Consider the following 22,277-nt stretch of genomic DNA (forward strand, 5'->3'; position numbering starts at 1 on the left):
AAAGAATCAGTCCCAGAGTGCTGACTAACAGCATCAGCTTTGGAATTGGAATGATCCTATTTTTGTTTCCATTCTATCTTTATAGTTTGAACTTTCCTTTTGATATTCTGTAAATATTCATCATCTCAGAGCCTTTTGAATTGCAATGGCTTTTAGTCAAAACTGAGCAAAATGTGCCATTTGAATAATAAAAACCTCATTAAAGTGAGGCAAAAGAAATTCTTTTCCTTTTGTACAAGCCAATTAAGTGTCTTTACAATTAAGAAAAGTCTAGCACTTTATAGTTCCATATTCCATAAGCCGGTTTTTAATTAATGGAGGTGACAAGTTTTAGGTACAGTGTACATATTTCGCCTCTGGTGTTGTGCAATTAACATTAATGAAGAGCATTAAAATTTGGTAAAAGAGGAGAGGATTTCCCATGTCCTCTGTGTATTCACGCCTCCAGGCGGAGGTCTTTGGTATCAGGTTTCTTGATGTGTTTTGCATTTCCTTGAGAAAATGTGCGGGCATGGGTAAAGTTACCTAGAGGGGGCCTTGTAGTTATCAAGAGGTATGGTGTCAAAATTCCGAATGCCCAGGCCTATCTTAAAGACATGGAAACACTGCAAAAATCACCGTTGAAGAATTATATTTTCTCCGGTGGATAGAAGGGAAGGGTATAGAGGCAAGGGGTGTAATAATGATTTAACCTGGCATGTACCTTACACGATACTGGGATTTTGCTCATCAGAACCTTGGGAGGAATGTATGCTGCTGTTCTAAGTTTGCAGGGAGAGGAAACGGGTTTACAGAGGTTAATTAATGAACCGACCACAAGTCAGGGAAGTATAATCACATGGCTGGGCTAGAATTTCTCTCTGTCCATTTAAGGAAGCTTATCTAAGAAGGTATTGTGCATTAGCTCTGAAGTCAGACGATCTTTTGATTTTGTTTTGTTTTGTTCTTATTCATATATGTTTCTTTATTATTTTAGCTCTTATTTTGACCATAGGATAGTTGTTTCTAATCCCTGTTTTCATGTTTGTGAAATGACGACCATCATTTTAATTACTATCAGTGATAATAATTCCTGTCATCTAAAGTTCTTATGTACACAAACTATCAATAAGTGCTCAACCCACACTCAGCACTCAAAGAGAAAAAAGAAAAATAAAGTAACAGCAACTCTGAAAAAGTGAACCAAATATTTGAGATGAAAATGGAAAGGCATTCACATATAAGTCATATGTTCACTTGGCCCATTTTCCCTTTTCTCTCTCATAAAGTTTTTTCCTACAGTCTTGCCTTATTACAACATATGGGTTCTTCTGGTTACAAATGAGTAGATTCTGTTTTGATCTGAAATAGGCTCTGATGAATGTTGTAGGTAGACCAGATGCCTCAAAGCATTTTCTGTCCACCTCTTAAGAGACTAATGGGACTGCTGGGGGAGTTGTACATTGATAACTGTGGTGGGTACCATATGTGGAAAACATGTGATCCCACCCAAATACAGCTGACCCCAGCCACATCACCACTTTTAGGTCTTAGGTAGGTGATGTGGGTTGGAAATATATCAGGCAACAGAACGTATATGACAGTTTCTCAACCAGACTTAGATTGCCTAGTGGCAGTGAGATTTACATAAATACTTTGTTTTTAAGGTGTATTTATTTTGAGAGAGAGAGAGAGAGTGTTTGTGCATGTGAGTGGGGAAGGGGCAGGGAGAGAGGGACAGAGAGAGAATCCCAAGCAGGCACTGCATTGTCAGTGTGGAGCCCAGTGTGGGGCTCAAACTCATGAACTGAACGATGAGATCATGACCTGATCTGAAACCAAGAGCTGAGTGCTCAACTGGCTGAGTTATCCGGGCACTGGTGTGTAAATACCTTTTAAGAAACAGTGAGTTAATTGTTTTTTTCTTTAGTGATAAATTCATTCTTTCTTCCAAGCATTTATTATCAATTCTTAATGAAATTATTACCATTGACATCATTAACGATATCATTAATATTATGAATAAGTAATGAACTAATATCCATTCCTTGCAAACTCTTCCAAAAAATAGGATAAGAAGAAAAACTTCTCAATTCACTGTATAAGGCCATTATTACTCTGATTTGAAAACCAGATAAAGGTATCACAAGAAGATTATAGACCAGTAATCAAGTAGGAATATGGTTGTAAAAATATTCAACAAAATATTAACAAACCAAATGCAGCAATATAGAAGACGGATTATACACCATGGTGAGGTGTGATTTATCCAAGGAGTTCTAGGTTTGTTTAACATCTGAAAGTCAGTGTAGTACATCATATCAGTGAAATAAAAGATATGCCAATAGACACAAAAGGAGCATTTGGAAAATTCTAACACCGTTTCTGGATCAAAACACTCAACAGACTTGGATTACAAGGGCATTACCTCCACCTGATACAGGCATCTACAAAAAAATATCCACACCTAACCTTCTACTTAATGCTATAAGATTGGATACTTTATCTTTTTTTTTTATCATCCATTTTAATTTTATTTGCATCGTTTAATTTTCTTTTATTTTTTAATTTTTAATTTTTTTTAAAATTTACATCCAAATTAGCATATAATGCAACAGTGATTTCAGGAGTAGATTCCTTAGTGCCCCTTATCCATTTAGCACATTCCCCTCCCACCACCCCTCCAGGAACCCTCAGTTTGTTCTCCATATTTATGAGTCTCTTCTGTTTTGTCTCCCTCTTGTTTTTATAATATTTTTGTTTCCCTTCCCTTATGTTCATCTGTTTTGTCTCTTAAAGTCCTCATATGAGTGAAGTCATACGATTTTTGTCTTTCTCTGACTAATTTCACTTAGCATAATACCCTCCAGTTCCATCCACATAGTTGTAAATGGCAAGATTTCATTGTTTTTGATTGCTGAGTAATACTCCATTGGATATATATACACCACATTTTCTTTATCCATTCATCCATTGATGGACATTTGGGCTCTTTCCATACTTTGGCTATTGTTGATAGTACTGCTATAAACATGGGGGTGCATGTGTCCCTTTGAAATAGCACACCTGCATCCCGTGGATAAATGCCTCGTAGTGCAATTGCTGGGTCAGAGGGTAGTTCTGTTTTTAGTTTTTTGAGGAACCTCCATACTGTTTTCCAGAGTGGCTGCACCAGCTTGCATTGCCATCAACAATGCAAAAGGGATCCTCTTTGTCCCCATCCTTGCCAACATCTTTAGTGTTGCCTGAGTTGTAAATGTTAGCCATTCTGACAGGTGTAAGGTGGTATCTCATTGTGGTTTTGATTTGTATTTCCCTGATGATGAGTAATGTTGAGCATTTTGTCATGTGTCGGTTGGCCATCTGGATGTCTTCCTTGGAGAAGTGTCTATTCATGTCTTTTGCCCATTTCTTCACTGGATTATTTGTTTTGGGTGTTGAGTTTGATAAGTTGTTTGTAGATTTTGGATACTAACCCTTTATCTGATACGTCATTTGCAAATATCTTCTCCCATTCTGTCGGTTGCCTTTTAGTTTTGCTGATTGTTTCCTTCGCTGTGCAGAATCTTTTTATTTTGATGAGGTCCCAATAGTTCATTTTTGCTTTCGTTTCCCTTGCCTCCAGAGACGTCTTGAGTAAGAAGTTGCTGCAGGCAAGATCAAAGAGGTTTTTTGGCTGCTTTCTCCTCAAGGATTTTCATGGCTTCCTGTCTTACATTGAGGTCTTTCATCCATTTTGAGTTTATCTTTGTGTATCATGTAAGAAAGTGGTCCAGGTTCATTCTTCTGCATGTCGCTGTCCAGTTTTACCAGCACCACTTGCTGAAGAGACTGTCTTTATTCCATCGGATATTCTTTCCTACTTTGTTAAAGATTAGTTGGCCATGTGTTTGTGGGTCCCTTTCTGGGTTCTCTATTCTGTTCCATTGATCTGAGTGTCTGTTCTTGTGCGAGTACCGTTCTGTCTTGATAATTACTGCTTTGTAGTAGAGTCTCAAGTCTAGGATTGTGATGCTTCCTGCTTTGGTTTTCTTTTTCAAGATCACTTTGGCTATTTGGGGTCTTTTCTGGTTCCATACAAGTTTTAGGATTATTTGTTCTAGTTCTGTAAAGAATGCTCGTGTTACTTTGATAGGGATTGCATTGGGTATTTAGATTGCTTTGGGTAGTATCGACATTTTAACAATATTTGTTCTTCCTATCCAGGAGCATGGAATCTTTTTCCATTTTTTTTTTTGTGTCTTCTTCAATTTTTTTCCATAAGCTTTCTATAGTTTTCAATGTATAGATTTTTCACCTCTTTGGTTACATTTATTCCTAGGTATTTTATGGTTTTCTCGTGCAATTGTAAATGGGATCGATTCCTTGATTTCTCCTTCTGTTGCTTCATTGTTGGTGTATAGGAATGCAACCAATTTGTGTGCATTGATTTTATATGCTGTAACTTTGCTGAATTCATGAATCAATTCTAGAAGTTTTTGGTGGAATCTTTGGGTTTTCCATGTAGAGTATCATGTCATCTGAGAAGAGTGAATGTTTGATCTTCTGTTGGCTAATTTGGATGCCTTTTATTTCTTTGTGTTGTCTGATTGCAGAGGCTAAGGCTTCCAATACTATGTTGAGTAACAGTGGCAAGAGTGGACATCCCTGTCTTGTTCCTGACCTTAGGGGAAATCTCTCAGGTTTTCTCCATTGAGGAGGATATTAGCGTTGGGTGTTTCATGTATGGCTTTTATGATCTCAAGGTATGCTCTTTCTATCCCTACTTTCTTGAGGGTTTTTATCCAGAAAGGATGCTGTATTTTGTCAAATGCTTTCTCTGCATCTATTGAGAGGATCATATGGTTCTGGTCCTTTCTTTTATTGATGCGATGAATCACGGTAATTGTTTTGCGGATATTGAACCAGCCCTGCATCCCAGGTATAAATCCCACCTGCTTGTGGTGAATAATTTTTTCAACATATTGTTGGATCTGGTTGGCTAATATCTTGTTGAGGATTTTTGCATCCATGTTCATCAGAGAAATTGGTCTCTAGTTCTCCTTTTTAGTGGGGTCTCTGTCTGGTTTTGGAATTAAGGTAATGCTGGCTTCGTAGAAAGAGTTTGGAAGTTTTCCTTCCATTTCTATTTTTTGGAACAGTTTCAAGAGAATAGGTGTTAACTCTTCCTTAAATGTTTGGTAGAATTCCCTTGGAAAGCCATCTGGCCCTGGACTCTTGTTTTTTGGCAGATTTTTTATTACTAATTCGATTTCCTGACTGGTTATGGGTCTGTTCAAATTTTCTATTTCTTCCTGTTTCAGTTTTGGTAGTGTATATATTTCTAGGAATTTGTCCGTTTCTTCCAGGTTACCCATTTTATTGGCATATAATTGCTCATAATATTCTCTTATTATTGTTTTTATTTCTGTTGTGTTGGTTGTGATCTCTCCTCTTTCATTCTTGATTTTATTTATTTGGGTCCTTTCCTTTTTCTTCTTGATCAAACTGTCTAGTGGGTTATCAATTTTGTTAATTCTTTCAAAGAACCAGCTTCTGGTTTCATTGATCTGTTCTACTGTTTGTTTTGTTGTTGTTGTTGTTGTTGTTTGATAGCATTAATTTCTGCTTTAGTCTTCATTATTTCCTGTCTTCTGCTGGTTTTGGGTTTTATTTGCTGTTCTTTTTCCAGCTCCTTAAGGCGGAAGGTTAGGTTGTGTATCTGAGATCCTTCTTCTTTCTTTAGGAAGGCCTGGATTGCTGTATACTTTCCTCTAATGACTGCCTTTGCTGTGTCCCAGAGGTTTTGGGTTGTGGTGTTATCATTTTCATTGACTTCCATATACTTTTTAATTTCCTCTTTAAATGCTTGGTTAGCCCATTCATTCTATAGTAGGATGTTCTTCAGTCTCCAAGTATTTATTACTTTTCCAGATTTTTTTACTTGTGGTTCATTTCCAGTTTCATGGTATTGTGGTCTGAAAATATGCGAGGTATGATCTCGATCTTTTTGTGCTTACATAGGGCTGATTTGTGTCTCAGTATACGGTCTATTCTGGAAAACGTTCCATGTGCACTGGAGAAGAATGTGTATTCTGCTGCTTTATGGTGAAATGTTCTGAATATATCTGTTAAGTCCATCTGGTCCAGTGTGTCATTCCATTGCTGTGAGTGGGGTGTTGAAGTCTCCTACTATTATGGTATTACTGTCGATGAGTTTCTTGATGTTTGTGATTAATTGATCATACATTTGGGTGCCATCAAATTTGGTGCATAAATGTTTGCAATTGTTAGGTCTTCTTGGTGGATAGACCCATTGATTATGATATAATGCCCTTCTGCATCTCTTGATACAGTCTTTATTTTAAAGTCTAGATTGTCTGATATAAGTATGGCTATTCCAACTTTCTTTTGTTGACCATTAGCATGATAGATGGTTCTCCATCCCCTTATTTTCAATATGAAGGTGTCTTTTGGTTTAAAGTGGGTCTCTTGTAAACAGCATATAGATGGATCTTGTTTTCTTATCCATTCTGTTACCCTGTGTCTTTTGATTGGAGCATTGAGTCCATTGATGTTTAGAGTGAGTACTGAAAGATCTGAATTTATTGCCATTATGATGCTTGTAGAATTGGACTTTCTGGTGGTGTTCTCTGGTCCTTTCTAATTTGTCGTTGCTTTTGGTATTTATTTATTTATTTATTTATTTATTTATTTATTTATTTATATATATATATATATATATATTTTTTTTTTCATCTTTTCTCCGCTCAGAAAGTCCCCCTTAAAATTTCTTGCAGGGCTGGTTTAGTGGTCACAAACTCCTTTAATTTTTGTTTGTCTAGGAAGCTTTTTATCTCTCCTATTTTGAATGACAGCCTTGCTGGATAAAGAATTCTTAGCTGTATATTTTTCTGATTCAGCACACTGAATATATCCAGCCACTCCTTTTTGGCCTGCCAAGTTTCTGTGGATAGGTCTGCTGCAAACCTGATCTGTCTTCCCTTGTATGTTAGGGACTTTTTTTCCCTTGCTGCTTTCATGATTCTCTCCTTGCCTGAGTATTTTGTGAATTTGACTATGATATGCCTTGTTGATGGTCAGTTTTTGTTGAATCTAATGGGAGTCCTCTGTGCTTCCTGGATTTTGATGTCTGTGTCTTTCCCCAGGTTAGGAAAGTTTTCCGCTATGATTTGCTAACATAACCCTTCTACCCCTATTTCTCTCTCTTCCTCTTCTGGGACCCCTATGATTCTCATGTTGTTCCTTTTTAATGAGTCACTGATTTGTCTATTTCTTAAATCGTTCTCTTTTGCCTTAATCTCCCTCTTTTTTTCTGCTTTTTTATTCTCTGTAAGTTTGTCCTCTATATCGCCAATTCTCTGTTCTGCCTCTTCCGTCTTTGCCACCACTGCATCCATCCATGATTGCAGCTCAGTTATAGCATTTGTAATTTCATTCTGGGTATTTTTTATTTCTTTTATCTCTGCAGAAAGGGATTCTAATATATTTTCGACTCCAGCTAGTATTCTTATTATCGTGATTCTAAAACTGGTTCAGACATCTTGCTTGTATCTGTGTTGGTTAAATCCCCGTCTGTTGTTTCTTTGTGCTCTTTCTTTTGGGTTGAATTCCTTCCTTTTGTCATTTTGAATGGAGAAAAGTTATTAATGAGGTAGAAAAATGCAATTAAAATATTAAAATTAAAAAAGTATTAAAATCAAAAATTACACACACACACACACACACACACACACACCAAAAATCGAATAGATGATGCTGCATACTAGGTGTGTTTTGGTCTGGGTGTTGAAAGTCGTTTGACAGATTAGAGAAAAAAAAAGGGTGGGAGAAAAAAAAGGAAATTGAGAATTTGAAAAAATGAATACACTGAAGTAGACTAAAATGAGATGATGGGGGTAAAATAGAATTTGAAGAAATATACACAAAAGTAAAGAATATAGTAGGACAAAAATTAAAAATGTTTTTAATCAAAATTAAAAATAAATATGAATTTTTTCTTTTTCTATATTTAAGAAAAAAGAAAAGAAACAAAAAGGAAAAAAGATAAAAGAAAAAATATTTCAAAATTTGAAAAAGTCAATACACTCTAGTAGACTAAAATAAAATGATGGAAATAAAATAGAATTTGAAAAAAATTACATAAAAGGAAAACACATAGTAATGAAAATTAAATAAGAATATTTTTAATAGAAATTGAAAGTAAAAATGAAGTTTTTTTTCTTTCTGCTTTTAAGAAAAAGAAAACAAACAAAAGAAAAAAATGAAAAAAAGAAAAAATGGAAACTGTTCAAAAATTTGAAAAGGTGAATACACTGAAGTAGACTAAAATAAAATGATGGGAGTAAAGTAGAATTTGAACAAATTTACACAAAAGTAAAAATATAGTAATAAAAATTAAAGATATTTTTAATAAAAATGGAAAATAAAAATGAATTTTTTCTTTTCTGTATTCAAGTAAAAGAAAAGAATTGTGAAAGAGAAAAAGAAAAAACAAAAAATAAAGAAAATTGAATAGATGAACCTGCTAACAGATTGAAGTAGGACTCAAATTGGTTTGTTTTCCCCTAGAAGTCATTCTCTGTAGTTCTGTATAGTCCATAATTTAAGCCAGCGGTGAGACTTGTGTTCTTGAAGAGCTAAGTTGGCCCAGTTGGACGGGGCTCAGTGTAACAGCTCTGCTCTCCACTAGAGGGTGCTGCTAGCCTACTGGGGTGGATTGTTGCAGTGCTCGTTGGTGTGCATGGGCAGGAAGAGGTGTAAATGGCGCCACCCAGCTATCCAGTCTGTTCTCCCGGATAAGCAGTCGCGCCCCTGTCCTCTGTCTTCAGCTCTCGTGCACTCCCCGCTTCTTCACTCTTCGCGACCAGGCCCCAGGCAGTACCTCTCTCCCATGTTTTGTCTCAGATGTGGCTGTTTTCCCCAGTCCCTTACTTCCGAAAGACTGCGGCTTTGGCCCCTTTCGCCCCTCTGCGGGAGGGTCTCACCGAGCAATGGCCAAATGAGCATTTGCCGAATATCGGCTGCACCCAGGAACGCCTGCTGGACCCTGTTGTTGCCGGTGCCCCGAGACCATGGCCAGGTGCCAGCCCGCCCCAGAAAAAGTTCGCGAGACAGTGTAGCAGAAGTGTCTCAGGGATTGTGGAAAATCACAACACACATCTGGCACCAGGCTTCACTCTTAACAATCTTGCCCCAGCACCAGTGAATGTGGCTGCCTTCCGGGGTCTGCTGGGACCAGGTGGCTTCAGCAGTCTCTACCGGATGTCCTTCCAGGAGTGGAACCGCTTCTCCCCGTGTGGCCCGACAACCTCCCGGACCCCACTCTGTTCCTGGGGATTCGCCCTTCCCACCAGAGTACCGCCAGCTATCGAGCTGAGGAGTTGTAGCCTTTGCGCTCCCCTTGTTTACAGTCTTAATGGAATTTAAACCCTCTCCTTTCTCCTTTCTCCCTTTTTAGTTTAGTCCCTGCAGCTGTTTCCAATTTGCCACTTTCTCTCCAGCTGCTTTTGGGGTGGGGTGCTTTTCCGGTATTCTCCCCCCACAAGTCTCCATCCTCTCTCTGCCCGCAAAAACGGTTCCTTACCTTTCGCGGCTTCTAGCTCCCCAAGTTCAGTTCTCGATGCCGGGACCCTGCTGAATTCTGTGGTTCAGGTTGTGCAGATTGTTGTGTTAATCCTCCAGTCAGTTTTCTAGGTTTGTAGGATGGTTTAGTGTTGCATTGTTTAATTTTTAAAAGATACTACAATTGTGTTGTACAGACAAGTTACATGTGTACATCAATTTAATGTTTATATTGTTCTTTATTACCTTCTACATACCCATTACTATTTGAAATTAGTTTCTATCTTTTACTCAGAAGTGTTGGCAGCAAATCGTCTTCTTATTGGTTTATCTGAAAATGTCTTTATTTATCCTTACTTTTTGGTGGGAACATTCTGTAGGTATACAATTCTAGGTTGGTAGTTACAGTCTTTGAGCAATTTAAAAATATCATTACATTTATTTTTGTCTTTCCTCATTTCCATTGAAACGTCATCTGCGAATCTTATTCTTTGCTTTATTGAAACGAATGTGTCTTGTTTTCTCTAGGGCCTTTTCAATTTCTTGCCCCTTGTTTTTGATTTTCGCCGTTTATTCTGTAATGTGCTTAAAAGATGTTGCCTTTGTATTTATCCTATTTGTGCTTTGCTGTGTTCATTGCATCTGTGGATTGATATTTTCTCTTTTCTTCTACAAACATCTACCACATGCTTCTTAAGCTCTGGTCTATGATTTTCTTTTTATTGCATTGTTATTTCTCTGTCTCTCTCTCTCTCTCCATGTATCTATGTTTCATTTTTGTATTTTCTATAAGTCTGTGTTTAATTTTAATTATTTAGTGTTCTGTGTCCAATATATTTAAACACATATATTAATCTCAGATATTGCATTTTTTCCAATTCCAGACAGTTCTTTTTATTATTTTTCAAAATTAAAATCTCTAGTGAAATTCAGAATCTTTACATTGACCTTTTTTTAATTTTATTTTTTATTTAAAAAAATTATTTTTATTTTTTTATTTTTTTTAATTTTATTTTTTATTTTTAAAATTTACATCCAAGTTAGTTAGCATATAGTGCAACAATGATTTCAGGAGTAGATTCCTTAGTGTCCCTTATCCATTTAGCCCATCCCTGCTCCTACAATCCCTCCAGTAACCCTCAGTTTCTTCTCCATATTTATGAGTCTCTTCTGTTTTGTCCCCCTCCCTATTTTTATACTATTTTTGTTTCCTTTCCCTTATGTTCATCTGTTTTGTCTCTTAAAGTCCTCATATGAGTGAAGTCCTGTGATTTTTGTCTTTCTCTGATTGACTAATTTCACTCAGCATAATACCCTCCAGTTCCATTCACGTAGTTGCAAACGGCAAGATTTCATTGTTTTTGATTGCCGAGTAATACTCCATTGTATATATATACCACATTTTCTTTATCCATTCACCCATCGGTGGACATTTGGGCTCTTTCCATACTTTGGCTATTGTTGATAGTACTGCTATAAACATAGGGTGCATGTATCCCTTGGAAACAGCTCACCTGTATCCCATGGGTAAATGTCTAACAGTGCAATTGCTGGGTCGTAGTGTAGTTCTATTTTTAGTTTTTTGAAGAACCTCCATACTGTTTTCCAGAGTGGCTGTACCAGCTTGCATTCCCAAGAATACTTTACCTTTAAGATCAGAAAAGAAAACACGGATATCAGATTTTACCAGTTACATTCCATATTGTGCTGGAAATTCCAGCCAAAGTATTTGGGGTAGGGGGAGACATTCTGATTGGAAAGGAAAGAGTAAAACTATCTTTATTTGTGGGTGAAATGACCTTATGTGTAGAAAATACTAAGAAACCCACATTAAAGTATTAAAACTAATAGATAATTTAAAAAGAACTCACAAGGGGCGCCTGGGTGGCGCAGTCGGTTAAGCGTCCGACTTCAGCCAGGTCACAATCTCGCGGTCCGGGAGTTCAAGCCCCGCGTCCGGCTCTGGGCTGATGGCTCAGAGCCTGGAGCCTGTTTCCGATTCTGTGTCTCCCTCTCTCTCTGCCCGTCCCCCATTCATGCTCTGTCTCTCTCTGTCACAAAAAATAAATAAACGTTGAAAAAAAATTAAAAAAAAAATAAAAAGAACTCACAAAATTAATTGATAATTTCAGCAAGATTAGAAGATAAAAAATCAATATGAAAAAATCAATTGTATTTGTATATACTAGTAACTAACAATTTCCAAATTAAATTAAGAAATCAATGCAAATTGCCATATCATTAGAAAGAATAAAATACTTATGAATACATTTAACAAAAGATGTGATAAATTTCTATTTTGAGAGCTATAAAATATTGTAGAAGGAAATTAAAGACCTAAATGCATATAAAGACATCCCCATGTTCATAGATCAAGACGTTTAATATTGTAAAGAGGACAGTATTCTCAAAATTGATCTGTAATTTTAATGTAAACATTACTAAAATTGCAGTTGGCTCTTTTGCCAGAAATTGAAAGCTGATTCTAAACTTTCTATGTGCATGCAAAGGCCCCAGACTAGCCAACCCAAGCTTGAAAAATAACAAAGTTTAAGGACCCTCATTTCCCAGTTTTCAAAATTTACTCCATAGGGGCACCTGGGTGGCTCAGTTGGTTAAGCATCTGACTCTTGATTTTGGCTCAGGTCTAGACTTCAGGGTCTTGAGATCAAGACCTGAGGTGGCTGTGGCTCTGGGCAGACTGAGGAACTTGCTTAATATTCTCGTTCTCCTTCCCTATCCCCCCATGATTCCATAGCTGGTGCTCAATGGTGCACTATCCTTCTCTCTCAACAATAACTATATTTATATATATAAATATATATAACTATATACATATGTAAAATGTTTATAACATATATAAAATGTTACGTATATATGTATGTTGCTGTTACTACAAAGCATTAGTAATAAAGACTGTAGTAGTAACATAATAAAAGAATATAACAGAGAGTCTCATAATAAACTCTTACAGGTGGTCAATTGATTTTCCTCAAGGGTGCTGAGACAATTCAGTGCAGGCAAGAGTAGTCTTTTTAACATACGAAGCTACACTTGGAACGCCCACTTGCCAGAGAATGAAGTTATTGCTTGCCTTCACTGTATATCCCTGTTAAGCTTTCAGTGGATCATAGATCTAAATGTAGGAGCCAAAGCTAGAACTCTTAGGGGTGAAGATAGAACTGCATCTTTGTGATGTTGGGTTAGGGAATGCTTTCTTAGATATGACCCCTCAAGCACAAGAGGCGAAAGAAAAAAATATATATATAGCTCATATTTCATCAAACTTAAAACTCAGAAAGAAGATAATTTAAGACATTTTGGGTTCCACCCACCCCTAGAGATAACTACTATTCACACTTTTGGCTGTGCTTCATAAATATTTTGTGTGTGTGTTTGTGTGATCATACAATATTATATCTTTTGTTTTGTAGCATGCATATTTTACAGGGTTGAAGGATCTATCATTTTAATGGCTGTGTAATATTCTATCATATGCATCCCATGCAAATTCATTACATGATTTCCCAGTTTTATATGTCATTTATTTCTATATTTTGCTTTCATATTGTAATTGCAGATGCTGTGGGTAGCCTTGAATAAATGACATTTTAACAATTTTTATTAATATATTAGGATGATTTCCCACCAGCACCACTTCTCTGTGAGGATTTGGGATTTTGATTCATATGATGAAAGGCTTACTTTTATTTTTTTTAAATTTTATTATGAAACAAATTAAATATAAACACAATGGGAGAAAATAGTATAATAGACCTCCACTTACCCATCCCCACGGCTCACTCATTTCTATTGTCTAGATGTAATTTGACCTCTGAAAGGAATATATTCAAACATTGTATGCCTGTCTCTCTCTTTTTTTTTCTGCTTATTTTTGAGAGAGAGAGAGAGAGAGAGAGAGGGAGAGACAGAGAGAGACACAGAGAGAAAGAGAATATGAATGGGAGAGGGTCAGAGAGACAGGAAGACAGAGGATCCTAAACAGGCTCTGTAATGTGGGGCTTGAACTCAGGAACTGAACCGTGAGATCATGACCTGAGACAAAGTCGGATGCTTATATGATTGAGCCACCCAGGAACCCCTGTGTGCCTGTTTTTCACAGAGTACTTCCCCCTTGCTGTGCTTACTTAGAACCTATTAAATGCTGGTTCCTGTATTGTTGTTTATATAGCAGATTTTCTCTTTAATTTCTTACATCTACTTAAGGGCTGTTTTGATGTTACAGGTGAAGAAGCGAAGAAGTGGTTAAACTAAGATGCACAGATAAAATTAGATTTTAGACTCTGAGATCCATCCTGGGTGACCAGTTTGCCCGGTATGGTCCCGGTTTCAGCTCTGAAAGTCCTACATCCCAGGAAGCCCCCTGGGTCCCCGCAGCCCACTCCCAGTCCAAGCCCTTCCCCTGCAGAGTGGCTTAGGATGTGACATTGCAGGAGATCCCTTTTCCAGCTGCTGGATCTTGAAGACAGTGAAAGATTGGTTGTTCCTGTCAGGGCATGGGATATCCTTGGTTTTAGAGTGTTTATGTCCGCATAACGGTGATATTTTATTTTGCAGATCCCTTCATGTGCTTGTGTGCAATGCGGGGGCTTTTGCTCTCCCCTGGAGCCTCACCAAAGACGGCCTGGAGACCACCTTCCAGGTGAATCACCTGGGACACTTCTACCTTGTCCAACTCCTTCAAGATGTCTTGTGCCGCTCAGCTCCTGCCCGAGTAGTTGTGGTCTCCTCAGAATCCCATAGGTGGGTTAGAATCTGATATGTTTGGGTTTTTTTTTTTTTTTAAAGGTTTGTTTGTTTGTTTGATTATGAATGAGAGAGAGCACAACAGCGGGGGAGGAGCATAGAGAGAGGGGTACAGAGGACCTGAAGCAGGCTCCTCACTGACAGCAGCAAGCCCGACACGGGGCTCGAACTCAGGAACCGAGAGATGGTGACCTGAGCCCAAGTCCGACGCTCAACTGACTGAGCTGCCCAGGTGCCCCTGAATCTGCTGTTTTGTTCCCATGGCCCCTTCCTTGTGCCAGCCAGTGTCCCCCCAAGGCTCTCTTCCTGCAAGTAATTTTCAGTAACGCCACTCAGGTGTATTCAACCTGGCTTCCTTAATTTTTTGAGGTCTTTCTGTTTTGGAGATTGTGGAGGGGGGTGACATGGGGGTTTTGTCTCCAGCAATGTAGATGGTTTTCACAACTCTACTTCAAGCCCCTCATTGATTTTGCTTCGAGATGGGATAATAATTGATTAAATCTGAATGCCTGACCTTTATTGATTTGTCATTCAACAACTTCAACACCTCACCAGGAAGAATGTGCAGTTATTCCAGCAGGAGAAACAATGCAATTAAAGACCACGAGATGAAATCCAATTGTTTTATAATGAGAAATTAGGGAATTCAATGCAGACATTAGCTGTGTAATTGTAGAAAGGGAAGTACTGTAGTTAGAACATATTAGAAATCTGGCCATGCCTCTTTTGGTTAAAATTTCAATTAAAACATCAGATGGTACTTCTCTTCCGTTACCATTAGGAGAATATCCAATTGACTAAAAAGGCATTTGAAAATTTCATCCTATTTTCAGCGTATTTGTTTCTAGAGTTGGATGAACAACTATTTGTCTAAAGAGAGGTGATCGAAGAAGACAAAGGACTCGCCGGGCGAGGCTAGATTTAATGTGTGGGGTGGGGGAGATTTTCCTGGTGTGGTCAGAAGCATTCACTCTTAGCAAAGAAGCTGGAAAAAAAAAATAGTGTGCAGGGGCCAATTTTTTCCCCCTTCTTCTCCGTCTTAAGTCCTGAAATGTTTTAGTGACCCAGAATGAAGCTTATTTTTTTAATCACGCTTCCATAAAATGTAACCCCTGGGAAGAGAGAGACCAGCCAAGGGTTAGCCTGAACCCTTTATCACTCCCAAACACAGGGGCTTATAGTAGAAGTGACATACTGCAGATAGATTTACTTTTACCATTTTACATTTATGAGGGCTGAAATGAAAGGAAAATGCCCGTAATAATCCTCCCCCGTGTTAAAAGACACGAAACATCTAGTAATTAGGTGGTAACAAAATCTGGACATCCTTATCTTTGCAAATCACACCAGGTTCATGGAAAAAAAAAAAAAAAAAGTGGAGTGGCCCTGCTCAGGAGTGGGGGCCGGCGCGGGAGCGCGAGCTCCGGAAATAAATCTGCCAGTCCCAATCATTTGCCAGATGTGGAGGGCACCACGGGATATGTTTAAATGAGCTGGTATTTAATGGGAGATTATGTTGAATTGTAGCTTCTTGCTTCGCTTTGTAAATCTGTATCTCAAATGGTATTTCATGTGCTGCCTTTGTTCTCTCCTTGACTTCAGCGTAATTTGAGCCTACCTTGGAGATCTGAATCTTAATTTCATTTAACAGAGGAATTGGAAGGAAGGGCCTTGGTCTCCTGAATTAGACCCAGTTTAGTTTAGAGACGAGGACTTCCTGAAATGTGTTATCAGGCCCTCTCCTGTCTGGTGATTGGCCCTAGTTTTCTGCTTTCTGGTCATTCTTTGCACGTGTTAAGGGGTATTTTTGTGTGTTTTGCACGCGCGTGTGCATGTGTGTGTGTGTGTGTTTTACAAAATGCTAATTCCCCCAAGCTGGTTTGTTTATTACACTTGCATGGCTTCCTGTGGTGCCCTAGAGGTGGTGTGAATACTGGGTGCATAGTCCTGGGAAAGCACTCACTCACTGCTCAAGGACCAGAGCCTTAAACCATGTTGTAAAATGGAAGTGTTGATATCTAATTACCTCCATAAACCTTGGCGGAATCTCTTCGTTGGAGTCAAGACCCCCTGTTAGGGGAAAAATAAAGTCCTATGTTTGCAGAAAATATTATACCAGACTGCCCCCAGGCAAAATATTTATTAGCCTCCCCGTGTCTTCACTGTATTTTAGTTACTTGTGTGGAGTGTGAGCGAGTGAATGCAGTTTCTGCATACCTAAAATACATCATATGAAAAGGAGAACTCGACTTCCTTGCTGTGAAAAATTTTCAGATAACAATTAAAATGGAATGAAAAGAGCGGAGGGCTGGCTGAACAACTGTGAATGGCTGCAGCTGCGTTGAGGGCCAAGTTGCTGCGTGCGCACACACACACACACACACGTACACAGCTTCGGAGGCAAATTCTGTCCTATTCTTTGAACATACTAGCTTTTGTCTACATAGAATCCAGCCTAATTATTTTTGGTAATGTAAAAATCCTCCATTAAAAAAAAAATAAGGGAGCAGTATATATAGAAATACAAGACAGAGGTCCCCTCAAACAACAAATGTTGATGTCCAGAGAGCAAAATGGTCACATTTTGCTGTATTGGAAGGAGGATAATTCTTTTAAGACATTATTGTGTGGCTTTGTCAATTCTTCAAGTTGAAAATAGAGTCTGCAGCATTTGAAGGGTTGTTTCACTGCCTCTTGAGTGGAGAGGTGAACGCGGTCATTTCTCAGGAAGCCCGCCCTGGCTCAGAGGGGTCCCAGGGCTTTCCCCCCTTCCTGCTTTCCAGAGGACTGTCAATACAAGCTAATCAGACCTGAAAAATGGGTTTGCTGCCCAGGAGATCAGCAGGGCAGGAAATCGGGGATCTGCTCATGGATGGGGGCTGCTTGCAAAGGGTGGGCCTCCTGTTTCCTAGCTGTGCTTCTCCAACCTGAGAAGCTCCTTCAACTTGGTTCCACCTAATTTCCCATCATGGTGGGTTTTTTTGGTGTGTTTGTTCGTTTGTTTTTGTTGGTGGGGTTTTTTTTTTTTTTTTGCCTTGTTTCTAGATTAAGGACTAGGAATGAATGCCTTTCCCACCTCTTAGGAGTTTAACTGACCTAGTGCTCCCCACATGAAAGACTCCGTGTTGTCCTTAAAAACCAAAGCAGGGAATTCATTCTAAACTGTAGAAGTGCCACATGCAAATATTGATGAGGGATATAGAGAACCCAAAGGTAATGCTAAATTTTGCCTTTGGAGCAAGGCTCAAAGGAAGCTTGGCACTTAGTTTGGAATTCTGAACCCAGGATTGAACTTGAATTCTCTAATCCTGTATTTAGTCCCTGCTATGTGTTGGGCACTGCAGTAGGCATAAATATGCTTACTGTCTGCCTTCCAAGAATTCACAGTTCATGGGGGGAGCCAGGTGAGCAAATGGCCTGCACTCTGGCATGGTAAGGACAGAGGCGCACAGGACACAGCACACAGTACCCAGCATACAGATAAAATGCAAAGATGGCATGACTTGCTTTGTTACTGATGTTGGCAGGGAGGTGCGTGGGGCCATTGAATACTGGGAATATCACCGCCTGGGTCCTGGCGAGTGGGCACCTCATTTCCGTGGAAACAAGTGTTTCAATCTGCTTTGCATGGCTTCTTTCAATCTGTCCCCCATTGCCACCCAAGAAATCATTGTGATGACAAACAGTGAAAGAGCTAGTTAGGTAGAGCCTCCTGGAAGAAATGGCACTCATGCTGGGTTAGGCTAAACACAGATGCCAAGACTGGTTTCCTGCAAAGGTGATGGAAAAAGAGTGGAGAGTAAGAGAAGGATGGTATTTTTGTCCCATACCATGTAGATGTGGTCTGGATCCTTGGTACTATTTCTGCACAGAGTAGGTAGAATCTCTAAGACATGGCCCATACATTCGATCATTGAGCTGTCAACAGTCTTTTTCTGTAATACCTTATTACTACGTTGGATTAAAGTTCAGTAATAATAGAACTTCCCTGCATAAATGCATTTTAATTCAATATGCTAGCTTAACTGTAATGGAAAGAAAAAAATAAATGTGAAACAAAATAGTATGTTTCTTAACTTGAGAAGGACTACAAGGAGGATAAGTAATCAGATGTGCGTGTCCGTGCGTCGGTCACCTCCATTGGGATACTCACAAATGCGGACCATTAACAGGTGTGGCACTGCAGACTGAAATACTCCTGGCATGGAATCAAGCATCACCTCTCCCTAAAACCCATGAAATCTGAAAGTGCATTCATTCTTCATATACGTGGCTGTAGGAGTACTGTCTTGGAAACGCAGTGGATATCAAAACTGTGCATATATGAAAAACACAGCCAGGCTGTAGGCTCAGATAATTATACACGGGCTTTTCATCTGCATGAATGTCCAGTGGGACGATCTTCATGGAGCAAGACTCCGTCTGCATTGCAGGACGTCTACCATGCCCGGCCCCTGCCGGCAGCCATTATAACAATCAGAAAAAGGCCCCCATAAATTTTCAAATTTCCCGCTAAGTTCCAGTGCTTTTGATGATTAAGCTCGCAAGTCTGGGCACTTCCTGTGGTTTGGGGACTTGGAAACAGGCAGCCAACAATTAGTTTCAAGGTCTTGTTGTTGCATCCGTGATAACATTTCTGGCCATCAGCCTTGTTGATGACTTTAGAGCGGCGATGTCATTTAACACTAGAAATTGGATGTCACTGACTGAGTCCTGGAGAAGCGCTATTTCATTTCCATGAAAATATGAATTTCACCTGTCCCTGGGTTGCTTTTACCTTCCTTGTAGCTCACCCTGAACTGCTCATATCCAGGAACAACCAGATTATTCCATGATTTTCATTTTACCTTTTGCTTTTGTTTCTATAGCCAGCACCCAGAGTGCTCTCCTTATATTTCCTTATTACTTGGTGCAAATGCTCAGAGTTAATTTAATGAAGGAAACTATGAGGAGTCTTTAACAAGGATGAGATCAACCTCCAGAAAATTCCTTTTGTTATGATCCTTTTTTTCTTTTAGGGCAGTCACTACTTTGCTGTTACTCAAAAGAAAAGAAAAGAAAAGAAAGAAAGAAAGAAAGAAAGAAAGAAGAAAAGAAACAAACAGCTGGTGTTTAATGACTCCGTCAGACCCAATTATAAAACATCAACTACTTACTTTGATTTGTGTATTTCTATGCCATGGGTATACTTAAAAACAGTAGAGTCTGCCAGAACTCATTCTGGCTTTGTTTACATTTATCTTTTAAACATATAAGGCTATTGATGGCACCTCACCAAGGTTATAACCCCTTTATAATCATTAATTTTTAATCTGGAAAAGAGTCTTGGGGGCAGCAAGACTCATCTATATTTACTTGGAGGATCAAATGAAAATATACAGGACTCAAGCGTTGGCTAAAATAACCCAGGAAAGCCCCGTCAAAGGTTAGGAATGTGATATCTTTCTGCTTCCAAAAGCTGTAGCCCTTTATTTAAGATGCTTTTCCATTTAATTTAATTATCCTTGAACTTCCTGTTGAAGGTTTTGAAAAATACACGTTGGAAGCAGGGGGAGTTGAGTGTGTTAAGATTGCCCCATTTCTGAGTTTGGGCCCTTATGTTAGTCTGTCTTTGGATGCTGTTGTTTTATCGTGTCCAGTCACTATTGTCCATTTCTAAGGGAGACTTTGTTTCTACATTTGCCCAGTTGGGTTTTCAGTTGCCTCTGTGGTGGTGTCCTCAGACTTATAATAAAAATAAAACGCTATTGTTATCAGGAGTCAGAGATTGGCTGCTTCATGTCATACTTCCTATCTTTTTTTGTTTTGTGTCGTTTAGATTCACAGATATTAATGATTCCTCGGGCAAACTGGACTTCAGCCGCCTTTCTCCATCTAAAAATGACTACTGGGCCATGCTGGCTTACAACCGGTCTAAGCTGTGCAACATTCTCTTCTCCAACGAGCTCCACCGCCGCCTGTCCCCGCGTGGGGTGACGTCGAACGCCGTGCACCCTGGAAACATGTTGTATTCGTCCATTCATCGTAACTGGTGGGTGTACACGCTGCTGTTTACGTTGGCCAGGCCTTTCACCAAGTCCATGGTAAGTGAATGGCTTCTGTCGCCGCCACAGACACCTTCAGTGCGCTCTTAATGGACACACGCGTGTTCTTCAGCTTGTCTCCTCCGGTAGTGCCGAGTCTGGTCTTGACAGCCACGTCCTCGGGCCCGTTAAAGCCATCAGTCAGGGCTCTCTCGAACACATTTCAGTTGACTTAGATTATAGCTGTTTCTCTAAAGGCGTCTTGGAGGGCTGGGTAGAAACGTGGTTTTTCCAGTATTGCGTTAAGGATGGCTTGAAGTCTCGGTGGAGATGCTTTGCTTTCTTTTGATGCTGTTTTTTTTTTTTTTTTTTTTTTTTAATTGCTGTTACTCAGAAGGCATAGTACTTGAAAACCGTGTTTTGTGTCAGTAGGTGAAAAACATGGGTTGGTGACTGTTGAATTATCAGCCGAAGTGATTCCTTTGTTTCAGTTGGGAATCTATATTTGATGTTCTAAATTCTTCTTTTAATGGATGTGAACTTCACCTGGAAAACTTTTTGTCGGTCCCAAGTGCCTTTTATTCTTTACTTCCCCAAAGGTGAGTCCTTTTCGATGAATCACACTTCTGTGGTTAGATTCGGAAGCGTTCACAAAGGTAAATAGGAAGTTTTTACATTCTCGATGGTCGTATAACCTCCGTATCTAGAAACTTCTTCCATGAAAACGTTTTAATAGGAAGTCTTTTAAATGAGCAATGCACATTTTACACAGTATATTTGGTATGGTGTTTTTTTCCTAAACCACGGGCCTTTAAAAACGCTTGAAATTAGTGCCTGCAAGTACTATTCCAGTTAACTGACTTAACCTCTAATCCTCAGAAAGGTCCAAACACGTTTTGGCTTCTGAGAGTATCACAAGGTGAATTCATTATCCTGGGAAAATGATCGTGTGGCCTCTGAATAGTCTGCCTTCTTCTCCAGCAGCCATTCCCACTTAACCGTGGGTCAGATACCCAACCACTCTGAGCCTGATTCCTCACACTTAAAATGGCAATACGGGTTGTTGTGGGGATTGACCCTAATGGGTGTGACATTTATAACATTGGGTTTGGAGTTTCTGTGGTGACTTTCATCTGACTGTGCACTGTGGTAGCCACCTGCCATGTGTGGCTCTGGAGCCCTTGCAAAGTGGCTAAATACAACCAAGAGGCTGAATTTGTCATTGGATTTTACCTTAATTGATTTAGGTTTACATAGCTGCAAGATTGGAAAGCACGGTTAAATAATGTGCCTAGATAGCAGGTATGTAGTATTCCTGCTATGATGGTTGTTGTTATTGTTTATATTACCTCTGGAGAGGATTATTTTCCGAAGTGTCATTGTTTGTGTTGCATAGAAAGATTACAGAACTAAAGGAGTCCGTAGACCGGAGTCTGCTGGACGAAGTTGGGTGGACCTCTGTCTCTGTCCCTAGGGGCCCAAGGAGAAGGCAAATGGCAAAGTGGGAAGGGTGTCCAGATGAAGAGAGTCTGGCCTCCGACACGTACACCTGGTCTCCCAGGAGCCATAGTAGAATGAACTTTCCATGTTCTGGGCCCCCAGTAACTGAAAAACAGCATCTTTTCTATGCCATGATGCACTTTTTTGGAGAAGCATATAGATGATAAAGACTATGAAGTATGTATGTAGGTTTAGATTTTTAGGACATTCTTTTTTCTAGTCGTGTTTTGATATATTTAGGTGTCCGGTGGTATTCTTGGCCATCAGAGTTCTCTGGCTAGGTTTATAAAGACGTGGAATGGGAATGAATTTGTCAGAGTCACAGACAGTTGCTTCTTCACAACATAGACATCTAGGACTGTGTGTATGTGGACTGTGTGTGTGTGTGGACTGGGTGTATGCGGGAGAGATATCAGCATGATGGGGCTATGTCACTGGCCGGAC

The 22,277-nt window shown here is 39.3% G+C and overlaps 1 protein-coding gene across 2 annotated transcripts in view; it reads left to right on the forward strand.

Annotated features, from left to right (window-relative positions):
• The window catches only part of WWOX (WW domain containing oxidoreductase), a 988,815-nt gene that overhangs the window by 282,670 nt on the left and 683,868 nt on the right, over window positions 1-22,277 (forward strand). For both annotated transcript variants that reach the window (XM_040443434.1, XM_040443436.1), the window contains exons 7-8: window positions 14,122-14,307; window positions 20,129-20,393. In XM_040443434.1, coding sequence (XP_040299368.1) covers window positions 14,122-14,307; window positions 20,129-20,393 — 451 coding nt within the window. The remainder of the gene's footprint in view (window positions 1-14,121; window positions 14,308-20,128; window positions 20,394-22,277) is intronic.

This window comes from Herpailurus yagouaroundi, unplaced genomic scaffold, assembly GCF_014898765.1.
Source record: "Herpailurus yagouaroundi ecotype Mexico unplaced genomic scaffold, PumYag 190, whole genome shotgun sequence".
Lineage (NCBI taxonomy): Eukaryota > Metazoa > Chordata > Mammalia > Carnivora > Felidae > Herpailurus > Herpailurus yagouaroundi.